The sequence below is a fragment of the Perca flavescens genome, chromosome 8, assembly GCF_004354835.1.
Source record: "Perca flavescens isolate YP-PL-M2 chromosome 8, PFLA_1.0, whole genome shotgun sequence".
NCBI lineage: Eukaryota > Metazoa > Chordata > Actinopteri > Perciformes > Percidae > Perca > Perca flavescens.
The window spans coordinates 8,123,260-8,137,012 of NC_041338.1; the positions used below are offsets into that span (position 1 = coordinate 8,123,260).

Consider the following 13,753-nt stretch of genomic DNA (forward strand, 5'->3'; position numbering starts at 1 on the left):
AATTGCCCGGTTGCTATTTTATGGGCCCTTATGCATCCCTGTGTTTTGGCCCTATTTAACGAGAGCTTTTCTTCCAAATATGGTATGCTCATTAATATTTAGATGAGCTGCGCGCTGATTGGTTGAGGAACCACATACGCATACATTGGAGACGAGACAGGTCTCATATTTCAGACACTGCAATGGCTGCCGGCATGACTATTGTATATTTACAGTTTGAATTTCATCACGCCACTTATTACAGCTACACTAAGGTCTTACAAAGCTACAGCTTGTGTCCGATTTCCATTTAATGCATTTTTGTGAATGTGAGGGGTTTCGTTAGCTGCTAGTGTCCATTCAATCCTATGGGTAGCTAAAGATCGCGGCTAGCTAGCTACACTTTCGGCATAACTATAATATATTTACAGTTATATTTTGTCACGCCACTTATATAATAGATACCCTAAGGTCTTATAAAGCTCACGCTTGTGTCCAATTTAAATTTAATGCATTTTTTGAATGTGAGGGGTTTTTGTCGACAAAAGTGTGAGGGGTTGTTTTTGTCGACAAAAACAACCACCAGATTGGAAAAGGGCAATTAACCAAAATCCGTGCTGTTATTCCTGCAGCAGCAGGATGTGTTACGAGGAAGTATGGCAAAGTGTGGCAAAGGGTCTAAATAGTAGCCTGTTAGGCACAACGCGAAGCCGAGTAAAGTGAAAATAAATAAATAAAAACAAAATGTACGCGTTATGCTCGGCCCTTAATGCCATCGCGATTAACGTGTTAACAGCCCTAATATTTACAGTTTGAATTTCGTCATGCCACTTATATAACAGCTACCCTAAGGTCTTATAAAGCTAACGCTTGTGTCCGATTTCAATTTAATGCATTTTGTGAATGTGAGGGGTTTTGTTAGCTGCTAGTGTCCCTTCAATTCTATGGGTAAAGATCGCGGCTAGCTGCAGGCCCTGGAGCTCCGGTAGTCCAGTAACCCAGAAACGGTGACTTTATGTGGGTATGGAGATCCATCTAGCTCACAGCGAGCTGGGGTCTGTGAAGGAGGACACGCTGGGCGGCGAGGCAGCACCGGCCGCTGTCACGTTAGCCTGCTGAGCTCCTGCTGAACTGCGACACACAGTCTGACAAAATTTGCAATTAGCCGTCAATTTTTGTAAAACGACCCATATTTGACCTCTACATAGCTGTTTTTTCACATAAAAAAGTCTCAGAAGGGAATTTAGTAATTAAATAGCGGACGAACAATGTATAACATTTCTGAGATCTGCGTGACCTAGATTCAGAAGACTATGCTGACCTCAGGTCAGTGGTGTAGCCTATGTAAATGTTGTGTCGTGACAAAGGTAGAAACTACAGCCAAATAAGGAGGAGCCACCAAGTTGACTCAACTTGGTGGTTCGTTGAGATTTGCCTGTTTTCAGAGGCAGTTTCAAATTGTGAGAGGTGTCAATGGGATTTTGAGGTTCTATGTATGTCCTATGTACCCTCCAAACTGTCGTTTTTCAACTATGACAAGGTAAAATTGGTTTTGCATTCTATCACCCCTTTAAAGAAATGCCAATAAACAACAGAACACGTTTTTCTCCCATCCCGGAATGCTGTTTGGACTCGCCAGACCCTCCGCAGCGCTGTGGAGGAAGGCCTGGCAAAGCCAGACCAGGGATTGTGTGTTACCGTGATGGTCCTGACCTGGCTCAGCAGCTCTGTCACTTCCTGCCGAGTTCTGACAACGGATGACACAAACCCATCTGACCAGCTGGCCTGGAGGAGGGAGGATGAGGGGAAGGGGAAGGTGGAGGTGATGGAGTAGAGGAAGTAGAAAACCAAGTGAAAGGAAAGAGTGAACACATGAAGAGATGAACAGAGGGCATTTGGAAAAGTGAGCAGGCGTCTGTGTGTAGACTGGACCCACCTCGAACACATATTCACTAGTGTCTTCAGACGTGTGTGTCACTCCTCTCAGCACCACCTTCTCAATCACCACTGAAAGAAGCACAGATTGGTTCACACATGATTGGCCACACTTTGCATGTTCAAGACAGTTGCTTTAACACACGTGTCAAACTCAAGGCACAAGGGCCAAATCCAGCCCCCTGGCAAATTTTGAACCTGCCCGCATATCAATTTAGGTTGACAATAGATTTTGGCCTGCCTAGATGTGAGCCAAACCAGAAAGACAGGGAAGTGTTTTCCAGACTGCAGTTATGCAACACTTAAAGCAGAATTTGGCAGATTTACCAACTTTGACACTCAGAAATTCCCACAGAACCAGAGAGTTTACATATTCAGGCTGTGAAACAGGTTGTTGTAAAAAAAGTAATCATCATACAGTCAAAGGTATTTGACTTTTTCGGTTGAATAAAAGCATGTCAAACATGTCTGGCCCTTAATGTGAATCTTATTTTCCAGCGTGGCCCTTGGTGAAGTTGAGTTTGACAGCCCTGATTAAACACATGATTCATTTAAAGTTGAAATAGCCAGGAGGAATTTGAACTTATGTGAGGACAAAACTAGTAAGTTACAAGTGAAGTAGTTTAAAGTGATGGTTCGGAGTAATTTCACCCTAGGGTCCTTTGCACCATGACCTCGAGCCAAACACCCCCCCAGAAGCTTTTTTCACCTGGGTCGAACATTGGACGAGTTAGCGTTATCAGCTGAATAGCTTAGCGCAGGGGATAATTGATCCGAGAGTGTGTCTTGTACATTACACCACTAATAATGCCCGAAATTATACCAAACTTCTTTATGATTTGATACTATAAATAAAATTGAACTGAATTGAATTATTTATACGTAAATTCTGCCCTACGTTCCTTTTTAAGAAAATGCTCTGTGTGACCTTGTTGTACCAACTAGGCGTCTTATGCTAGTGACTTGACCAGTGTCCTCTCAATGGCCAGCAGAACTAGGCTGCTTAAACGGCCTTGGCCCATTGTGTTACGGGTGTAGGACTTGAGCCACTTTAAACAGGAGGCGCTCCTTTCTACACCTGCAGATGTAGCTACAATTGTTGCCACTAATGAAAACAGTTTGTAAAGCTGAGGAATTGCACTGTCCAACTCCATGTCTTTCAGGAACACCAAGTCATCACACAGCTTTCCCATGTTACAAAAATAAGCATCTTAACTTAAGATGCTTATATTGTATGCAGTTACAGCTAAGAAAGAAAGTCTCTAGTGGTGTAAAAGTCATTTGCACTCCTTTCCACTAGGCGGCGACATTGACCATTAAATGGCAGAGTGAACTCTAAGGGCAACAGAACTAGCGTGAATTCTCCTAAATTTTGTTTAAGCTTCTGTTGATGTCAGCAGCCATTACGCTAGTAGAAACTGCAGTGCAACTAAATGTCTTTCTTACGTTAATTACAGGTAAATAAGCAATTGGCTAGCAATTTCGCCAAGCAAATACCAAGAAATAGGTTGTCTTTTGACTACACTTGCAAAATCTGCAATGGGACTGAGCTTGAAAGCTTCGGTAACTTTTTATAGTACAAAATCGCTGTCAATCAAAAGGAAGATGCAGTCTTTCGTCAGACCCTCCAATCATCACGCTGAAGCCCGGAGTCCAGGCCAGCCCACTCCTCCATTCACCCCCAGAGACGCTGAGTGTCCGTGGACGGGACATAATCGCAGCATTTATCCAATGACCGTCTAGTTCCGAAGCAGTGAAAAAACCACAGTACTTTTACTTAAGTAAAGGATCTGAATACTTCTTCCACCACTGACTGACGGTGATGTGAACTGGCCAGTCAACTGCACTGTTGATGCACTAAAGTTTTAGCCCCGTAGCACGAAATGACTGTAGTGTATACAGTGTGTTCAGAAGGTTGGTGGGATTGCTGACCACCCACAATAATTCCATGTTGGTTGCTTCTCCAGGTATTGAGATGTCATTCCTGTATTATGTTGCAAAACAACTCTTCTTCCCCAACTAAATGCATTTTAACTGCTCAAAGATACTGTCCTATATTTTTATATCTGTTAAAATGCATGTAGTGCAATGGGTGGGTAGCTGGTATAGCAAGACATGTAGTTATGAAGTCAAAGAGCTCTCAAATGACAAACAGTGATATTATTACATAATGCATCCTGCACTATGGAAAACAACCTCTTCACCAGACCTTTTAATATAATTCTAAATGTCCTTAGCTAGCTCACTCCTCACTGTTGTCACAACGGGTCTTTTTGTGCAAGAGCCCCATTCTTGCAGTTACTTACTCAACAGCAAGTCAGAAAACTTCATCTTCAGTATATTATTTGATGGATATTATTTGCAAGGCTCTTTGCTGAAGCTCATAAATGTCCAGCACCCACAGAAATAAGAAGAAAAGAGAAAATAGGGGCAGAGGACACGGTCTCTGCAGATACAGACACCACATCACATTTCTAGTGGGTCATACACACTAAGTGATGATTGAGAGGGATTACTTTTGTATTAGTCTATACATTATTTTGTTTTTTTTAGGAAAATCCTACATATACCTAGAGCTGGGCGATATGGAGAAAATCAAATATCACGATATTTTTGACCAAATACATCAATGTCGATATTGTGCCGATATTGGTGTTTTCACAAATATTTACACAATGAGAGTTTTGATAAATAATCACCAATAATGTGGATACCATGGCAAATTATAAAACAGTAAGTAAGTCTGGTAAGTCCAGAAAATTACATCACTTCACTGTAATGCAGCCTTTAAAACCAGGAAAAGACAACACATGTGTCATATCACGATATTACGATATCCAAAATGTAAGACGATATCTAGCCCCATATATCGATGACGATATAATATTGATATATTGCCCAGCATATATGAATGCAAATCCGTCACACACGAGTTAAGACTACATGTGTGCACACGTCTTGGATTATTTGCGCACGTTTACTTCTGTGTCTGGACGCATGCCTCTGGTGCAGAGGCAGGTTAGGGCTGCTCCACATGAGTTGAAATGGTGGGAACGCTGAATAGATGGGTGTATGTGTGCCGAAGACCTCCAGGTATAGATTTAGACATATTAGACTCCAAAACTCTATCTGAAACCAAAGGAGGCAGAGGCGTGCAGGGACAAGCAACAGGGGAAGGAAAGACATGAGTGAAGGAGGAGACAAATAAAGAGGGGGATAAAGTAGGAAAGAGAGAGGAGTCACTCTCACCACGCACGCACGCATACGCACACACAGGCACACACACACACACACACACACACACACACACACACACACACACACATCAGTCACCACCTCGCTATGTGCCTGTTGGGCAGCAGCTGTGTAAGGCTCTAAATGCCGCCTGCCATTTACACTAATCTAGGCTCACACACACACACACACACACACACACACACACACACACACACACTTTATGAAGTCCAGGATTGTGTGTGCATGGCGTGATCAAAAGAATTATGTTCTAAAGAGATAATACTGTATATTAATAAATATCCTTGTGTCTTTATTAATTTACAACTACAGTTTAAATGTGTGTGTGCCAGAAAACCAGATCGTAAAACCAACACATGAGGTGTGGCTCATTCTTCCTGGCCTGATGTAGCAAAAACTGTAACACACAGGGAAAACGGTATGGCACGCCATATAAACGTTATTGTGTGCCTGTGAGTATGTACGCTTCTATGCATTGTTCTTTATGTGTTTTGCATGGTGGATACAACTGTGTATGTGTGTGTGTATCTGATTTATGTTGGTGACAGCTATGTTGTGTGACCATGAGGTAGTGAAATAGTTAAGTATTGTGTTACAAACAGAGGCAGGGGGCCAAGACAATAACAGACTGGCCTGAAGAGCTTCACCCTAAAACCTAAAACCACATACTGTACACACTGAGACACCAGCTGGCCACCGAGTGATTGATTACAAAGGTGTTTAAATGGTGTTATAAACCAATAATTCAGTGTGAGTGTGACTTAGAATGTAGACCAAGACACTACTGTCATTGTTGTCATAATGTGTGTTTAGTAAATGCTAAGTTAAGATTTTGACTTTTTTTTGCACTGTTAATTTTCAAAGAGCAAAATCCTGTGCTACACCCTCAAAAGGTATTTTCACTTTGCTTGATTAGAGAAATTTCCCTCATTGTTGCCACTTTTAGTGTGAGACAATTCACAACTTTGTCAATTTCTTACAGACCCTTTTCAGGGCAGACAGTTCCATCAAGTGTCCCAGTAAGCCAGCATGCACAATAGCGGGACCCTGGAACTAGCTCACCTAAATGGAATGCAGTCAGTTTTCATGTTATCAATTCTACCTGTGCTTTTCCTGCTACGGCAAGCCCAAAATGTCTGCTGTGTAACAGCTATAGAATGTGAAGATGTTTTTGGTCCTATCTAAGGCCAATTTTACTCAACAATAGTCACTTCCGGGTAGACTGACAGTTGATTTGAATTGCCGAGATATGTGAAATTGGCAAACTTGTTAATTTCTGTTGTTATTTTCAGCTTTAACTGTAACGTTTCCAACAGTTTAATGTTTCCCAATCTAGGGTTACGAACAGAAACATCTCACCGCCGGTCGGACTGACTAGTTAGGGTGGTGTAATTTTCTCTAGTCTGTGGCCCAACAGGTAAATTAGCTCTCCAACCTAATGTTAGGGAAAGTGTTGACATGTGAAAGCATCAAACATGCATTTTAGATGAATGAGATGAGAGTATATCCAGTTGTTCCTCGTCCCCGTTTATACAGGTTCTCTACCCGGAAGTTATTGTAAACAAACATTGTGATTGGGTCTATAACATAATACATTTGCATCACAAAATTGACTAAAATACAACTGTTTTCCATTGATTAATATCTTTATATTGACAGTGAATCAGTGTGTAATATGTTTTGCTCAAAGTTATGAACCCACAGAGAATTATCACCCAACTCTGCCTCTTTTAGCTCGTTGTTTTGATTTTACAGCACATTTATTAAACCATAACCCCACTTAGATTGATTCAACCTTGTTTCCAGGAGCAACAGGAGGCTACTTTTAGTGAACAAACTGGGATAAACCAACTACAAGCTACAGACTTGCATTTAGCAGCTAAAGATCCATTTCGCTGAGAAGTTGGTGGAGAGCAGAAAAGGAGAGTGAAATTCAGACTTACATTTGTCACATGGACAGAAACACAACTCCAAAGGAATGCTAATGTTGCTCCATGTCTGCTGGATATACACATATGCTAATTGTTTGATAACATGTTAGCTCTAAGAACCTTTAAACTTCTTTGCTCAATATGTGTTTAAAATAATATAATAACAAATGGAAAAATGTATGTTTAATTAATTGTATTTCATATGGGAATGTTCTGTAGAAGGCAAAAATACTTGTTGATGATTGAACTGATGCATCACCCTGAACCTGAACCTGAACACACACACACACACACACACACACACACACACACACACACACACACACACACACCCCTTAGCCTTAGGGCAGCATTCTTTAAGCTTAATTGTAGAGTGGAGATGTGCCAGCATGCCACATCTTGTTCAACTGGGCTTAACTGGGAGTAGAAGTAAGTTAAACAGAGAGACAATGAGACAGGGGTGTCGGACTGGGGGTGGAAATGGGACTGAGGAGGGCACAAAAAGATGCTAGAATGAATAGCTGTGGATGCAGGAAGGGGCTGATAGAGAATGCCTTTCTACGGGGACCAGAATTTTGTGCTACGCCCCTGCAGTGAAATGAAGAAAAGTAGAAAGTAACAGAATACAACAGCGCAGTAGAGAATATTTCCATCACCCATATTTACTGTAAATAGCACAGGATCATCATAAGTGTTCTTCTGGGAGTGACACTGCCATTTACAAATGTATCGAGAATATAAAAACAACAGCTTCTGTAATGGCTGCTTCACCTTTTCCTGCTTTCCCCTGGTGGTTATTGGTCGGTGCTGCTGCGTCCTGACCCTGTCCAGCAGGTAGAGGAGGTGGAGGTGGTGGAGGGGTGGGAGGGGGAGGGGGAGGGGGAGGGAGGTCCGGCTGAGGAGGGGGAAGCTCCTGGCTGACAGCTTGGTCTCGTCGTCCCATGGTGAACCCTGAGCCTGCTCCGGCCTCTTTGGTCTGGCTCTGGAGTGCAGGGGTGAGAGATCATCCAGTAAAAGAGAGGTTAAAACCACAGAGCTCAGGGGTCAGGGATAACCAGATACTAGGGCTGCACCATATGAGTGCACCTGCTTTCAGTGTTCTGTTAAAATAAAAAAAAAATTGCTTGTTGAATTTGAAACAAATGAAAGGAAATCCTTTCCAACATTCTTTTATTAATCAAATTGAACATTGAATTGAATGTAAAAAGGCACCACTACAAAAGAATGACAGTTGCATTTTAAAGTGCAGCGTTCTACTGATCTTTTGTGATATGTCACAGCCTTTCACGATGTGTTTATTGCGCCAGTTGATATCGCGATAGTCTCGCATTGCCAGACCTTCCCCCACAGGTATGTGGAGGAGGGTCCGGCTAGTCCACACAGCATTCCGGGATGGGGAAAAAAACGTGCTCCGGTTTATTGGCATTTCTTTAAACCAATCACAATCGTCATGGGCAGCGCTAAGCACCGAGCGGAGCCACAGTGCCGCTGCAAAATAGCCTCGGGATGGAACTTGTTTCGGTGGAACGTGTGTACGTTCAAAGGTTGTTTTAGTCGTGCAACAGAAAACTCAGATTGCACAGAGAGTCTAGCTAGCTGTCTGGATTTACCCTGCAGAGATCTGAGCAGCAGTTAACCATAGTCCTCATAAATCGACTGGAGTTTAAAATTACAACACAAATAAAGTGGAAGGAGCGCTGAAAACGGACATCCGAAAAGAGTGAATTGCCGGCAGAAGGAGAGCAATCCCAAAGAGTGCAGTGAAATCCTGTGCAGCCCTACTAGATACAGTTAAGGACAGCATTAACTCCTTAGCCTCAAGAACAGCTTGTTTGCACAATGGAACATGTGCAGTAACAATATAACAGTGACCTCAAGTTGGTATGTCTTTTGCAGATGGGTCAAGTGCAGTAAAGCATAATAGTGAATTCTGCATTCGCTCCAATGTGACCAGATGGAAACAGTCCCACACAGTTTCCCCCTTCTGTCAACAAGTTGCTCTCACAGTCCCACATTGGCACAAAAACACACACATGGCAACATTCTACAACCATCTATATATATGCAACGCTGAAGCTGTGCTGTCATTGCTTGAACAAACTCACACACTAAGCAACACTCTTTCCAGGGCTGGCACAGTGCTAAGACAGCGCAAGCAAACCAATATTTAACCAGGCTTGTCAACTGAGAGGGCATTCTTATTTATACCAACGCCCTCGAGGAGCAGTTGTAGGGAGAAAGAATTGTCATCCCTTTACTGTTGGACGAACAACAAAATGGAGACAGGCAACAATGTTAAGTGTGTCTGTATAAGGATGGATTTTTCTTTCAAGGCATTTATTAGTAAGGCTTTTTAAACCTGTTCTAATCAATATTTTTTATATTAACAACAAATTGAATGGTTATGCATAATGAGAAAGGGGTCGCACATAGTGGCAAACCCACAGAGAATTATCACCCAACTCTGCAGAGACCAATAGCAACTAGCTGATGAACATAGTGCAGCATTTAGCAGCTGAAGAACCAGATATTTCCCTTAGGAATTGGTAGAGATTAAATACAGAGCTAGAGTGAACAGTGGACTTACATTTATCAGATGGATATTAACACGGCTCCAAATGAATGTTAATGATGCTATGTGTCTGTTGCAGGGCCATTTCTAGCTTTGGGCGGGTCCTATACAAGATGCTGTTTGGGGGCCCTATTTGTCAAACTACATTGGGGGGAGGGGGGGAATTCAATTTTTCAAAAACAACCGCCGTGAGCTACATTAAAATCAGTGCGACACACCTTACGAAAAGCGTGGAGGTTGTTGATATAACTAGGTAAGATGCATGTAAATTGTTGCGCCCAACACTGTTGAAATGTACTAGCTTGCACAGAGATCAACTGCGCAACTGGATTATAGGTTGCCAGGATGAGGCGACAAACGGGTTGAAAATTGTATATGGTGTGTGGATTGTGTGAATAGGATGCATTTCATACAAGATCTGGCAACTGGTCAACATTAGACAGACATATTGGTCCGATTATTTATAAAGGAGTTTGGGCTAGAGCCTGACCGATAAAGGATTTTTAAGGCCAATGTCGATACAAATATTTGGCCATTTAAAAATCCAATATTCGGCCGATATATATATATAAAAAAAAAAAGATAATCCAGAAACGCCTTACAAAACATAAACAGATTTCCCTAACATTAGTTATTTGTAGTTATTTATGAGTCCTTATTAAAATAATATGATAATGCAGTTTAAAAATAAACTTGTTGGTTTTATTGTCACAACAGAAAAGAGGAACATCAACATATATTAAAAGTTCTGATAAATAAAATGTATAAAAATACAAACTTAAGATATGAAAATTAAAGTCCTTTGAACAAAAACAAATGTAAAACAGTAAAAACAAAAAAAAATCTAAGAGTTGCCAACAGGGATTTTGTGGAGTGCCCTCTGGTGGACAAACTATGCAACGCCAACACTCATAACATGGTTGAAGGGGGTTTCGTCCATTTTTTAAATATTCATTTATCGGCCATTATAAATGCCGATACCGATAGTTTGGAAAATGCCTAATATCGGCTGATAATATCGGCCCGCCGATATATCGGTCTGGCTCTAGTTTGGGCCATGAACTGTTTGCATGAACTGGGGTAGACACTCCATATTCATGCGCCATCTTGAAATACGTTAGCCGGTAAGGGACATACAGGATATTGTGCTCCGCCTCTCGCTTCGCTGTCACATGATAAACTCACAGGTGCTGCTAATGGGTATCGTAGCTTCCCGGCCCCGGCAAGTTTGAAGCATAGGAAGAAGGAAACATGGATTGAAAATCAGAATTTGAGGAACAGGAGTCTTCTTCTTCTTCACCCAGAAAAAGATAAGGGATATTGAAAAGAGCAAGAGACCGGCTTTTTGAAGCGTGAAGGCTATCGTAGCTGTAATATGTACTTTGAACTGCGTGGCGCGAGAGAGTTGATGGCGATATATGATCTCAACGCTAGATGGGAGAAAGTCCTACACATTGGATCTTTAACATTGCAATCCTGTGCCACAAACTGTCAGACAAACAAGAACCCACAAGAATATTACTCCAACTCAAAGCCAATACTGTGAACAATTTGTCATGATAAGGCACTGCTTATATGTTTAATTGCAGATTATCTATTAGATGCAAACAAAACAGGAAATTCAAAGAAACTGGACTTATGTGAGCAACATATAGTATCTCTTAAATTCATAATTTAAATGGGATTTTATGAAAGGTAAAAAAGGATCAAGGCCTAATTAGACATTTACTGTATCTTACAATGTAGTGGACAGTAGTATGCTCCATATTATGTATGGAACACAGGCTGAATGGCCCAGTCCCAGTAATCATTTTAAGTTACTCTACTTATTGGAATACATTGCTATGTTTAAAACATCCTGTTTGTAGTTGCAGTATGCTTGTATCTAAACAAATTTAAATAAAAGGTTAATACTTGTCATACAGTTCAACAGGAAACCCCCTCAAAATGCTGATTCATGAAAAATAAAAAGAGTCATAAGTGTGCGAGATGCCAACTATATGTGTTAGCTAGTTATGACTAAAAGATAATGTAAGTTTACAGATTATCATGGAAAAGTAGCTAATTAATAGGGATGGGACAATATGCTTTTGTCCCGATTCCAATCTTTCACGATACATGGGGAAAACCCAACATGTGCTTTTGCCTGCAATCATACATACACACACACGCACAGCATGGGCCGATGGATCTGAAAACAATTAAGTGTGCTACTGCCACATCCGCATGTTACTTGCCCAACCTGCCAACTCTCTGCTCTGTCTGCTGACTGTTAGAGAGGGGAAGGAGAGTCTGACTCTGTCATACTGCATGTACATGAAGTAAAAACACTCACAAGAGCAACATGAATCTGTGGGAAAGATTACAAGGAAGAAGCAGAAAAACAGTGGTGTGGGAATGAAATCAAGAAACGTGCCAGATAAGTGGACAGCACGTGTGCAATAAAAAAAACCAACTTAAAACTATAAAACACAGCAACTCCTCCTCCCTCTCCTACAAAAGTCAGCTTCACTCTGCTGTCAATTCTGACACTGGCACTGCTTTTATAGATATATAAAGCACTCATAGGATAGGGTGATTATGCAGGTTTGTACAGGCCCAACAGATGTGGCCGATGTATTGTACGTGTTGTTTATACTGTACCGCTGCACTGTTGCAAGATCCTGCTGGAGAAAATCTAATTCAGCTCTTTTTCCTCTGGAGTGACTGGGCATCCAGCTGCTTCGTGTTAAAATAAACTCATTCAAGGTGACTTCAAATCCTGGAGGAAGAACAGACTGCAGTGGCTGGTCTGTCTTGTGCGCAGTGACAGAAAGTAACTAAGTACATTTACTCAAATGCACTTAAATACAATTTTTAGGTACTTGGGCTTTTATTTATGTATCGTGTTACTTTATACATTTACTCAACTATAATTACTTATACTTATTCTACTACATTTATCTTACAGCTCTATTGCTTTGTAGATTACTAACCCTTGCATACAAAACATATGATGAGCTTATAAAACACTATGCAATAAACTAATAGCTAATAGTACATAGAGTAGTTAAAAAAGCTGCTCCATCGCGAGCTACAACAATAAAATACTGCTTAGATGTTAAAAAAAAATAAGTCCCTTTTAGAAGAAGAAATAACACTTTTATGTTACAAATAAAATGTACAATTCAGAAGCAATAAAACAAAATGCAGTTCAATTCAGTGCACATAGTGGTTTTAAGATGAGTCTTGCTTTAATGCATCATTAATAATAATGATAATAATAATAATAATAATAATAATAATAATAATAATAATAATAATAATAATAATAATAATAATAATAATAATAATAATAATAATAAAAACAGCAAAATCAAACTTTTCAAAGCAAAATCTCGCAGGCAGGACTTTTAATCGACATTCTGGTATTGCTACTTTTACTTAAAATTGCATTAACTGATGTTTTGACCACTTGGGGGAAGTGGAATGAGTTGCAAACACAACACTGACATATCACCTTATAAATTGGTTGTAGTACACGTGTTAGCAAACAATTGCCTATTTACACACACCATGGATGGTGGAACAGTGGTTCAGTTCACAAATTTTAAAATGAACTTCAGTTCATAGTTCATACTTCAAAATTTTGAATTAAGTTCACAGTTCCAAAAATTAACTAGCTCATAGTTCTTTTTTTCCATATGTTGCTGCGAGCTATTATTTTTCAAAATTATTGCCACAGCCCATATAGAAGCACAGACAGCAATTATTTTATCAGTTTTAACACTGAAACTATGCGTCAGATTTCATCTTCATATCCAATCAGTTCAATGTGCCGTTTCAGGTTTGCTGTGGATGTGAGTGAAGTGCGGATTTTCTTTTTGAAAGCCGACGGGTAAAGTTTGCACAGAAATGTAAGATTTTTCCCATCCTCACCGACCTTGTCATGAAACTCGTTTAAATGGTGGTGCGACACTGGTGGCTGGTGTTGCCAGATTGGGTGTTTTTTCCACTACATATTAAGGCCTGTTTTAGCCGGGTCACAAACACCAGAATGAACGAGTTCACAGTAACGTTCATCAGGCGGTAATACGGTATG

General features: G+C 40.6%; 1 protein-coding gene across 1 annotated transcript in view; it reads right to left on the reverse strand.

The window, feature by feature from the left end:
• zcchc14 (zinc finger, CCHC domain containing 14) overlaps positions 1–13,753 on the reverse strand; it is a 64,029-nt gene that overhangs the window by 36,675 nt on the left and 13,601 nt on the right. The window contains exons 3-5 of the mRNA XM_028584434.1: positions 7,872–8,082; positions 1,916–1,986; positions 1,693–1,764 (exon numbers count right to left, since the gene is read on the reverse strand). Of these exons, the coding sequence (XP_028440235.1) occupies positions 1,693–1,764; positions 1,916–1,986; positions 7,872–8,082 (354 nt within the window). The remainder of the gene's footprint in view (positions 1–1,692; positions 1,765–1,915; positions 1,987–7,871; positions 8,083–13,753) is intronic.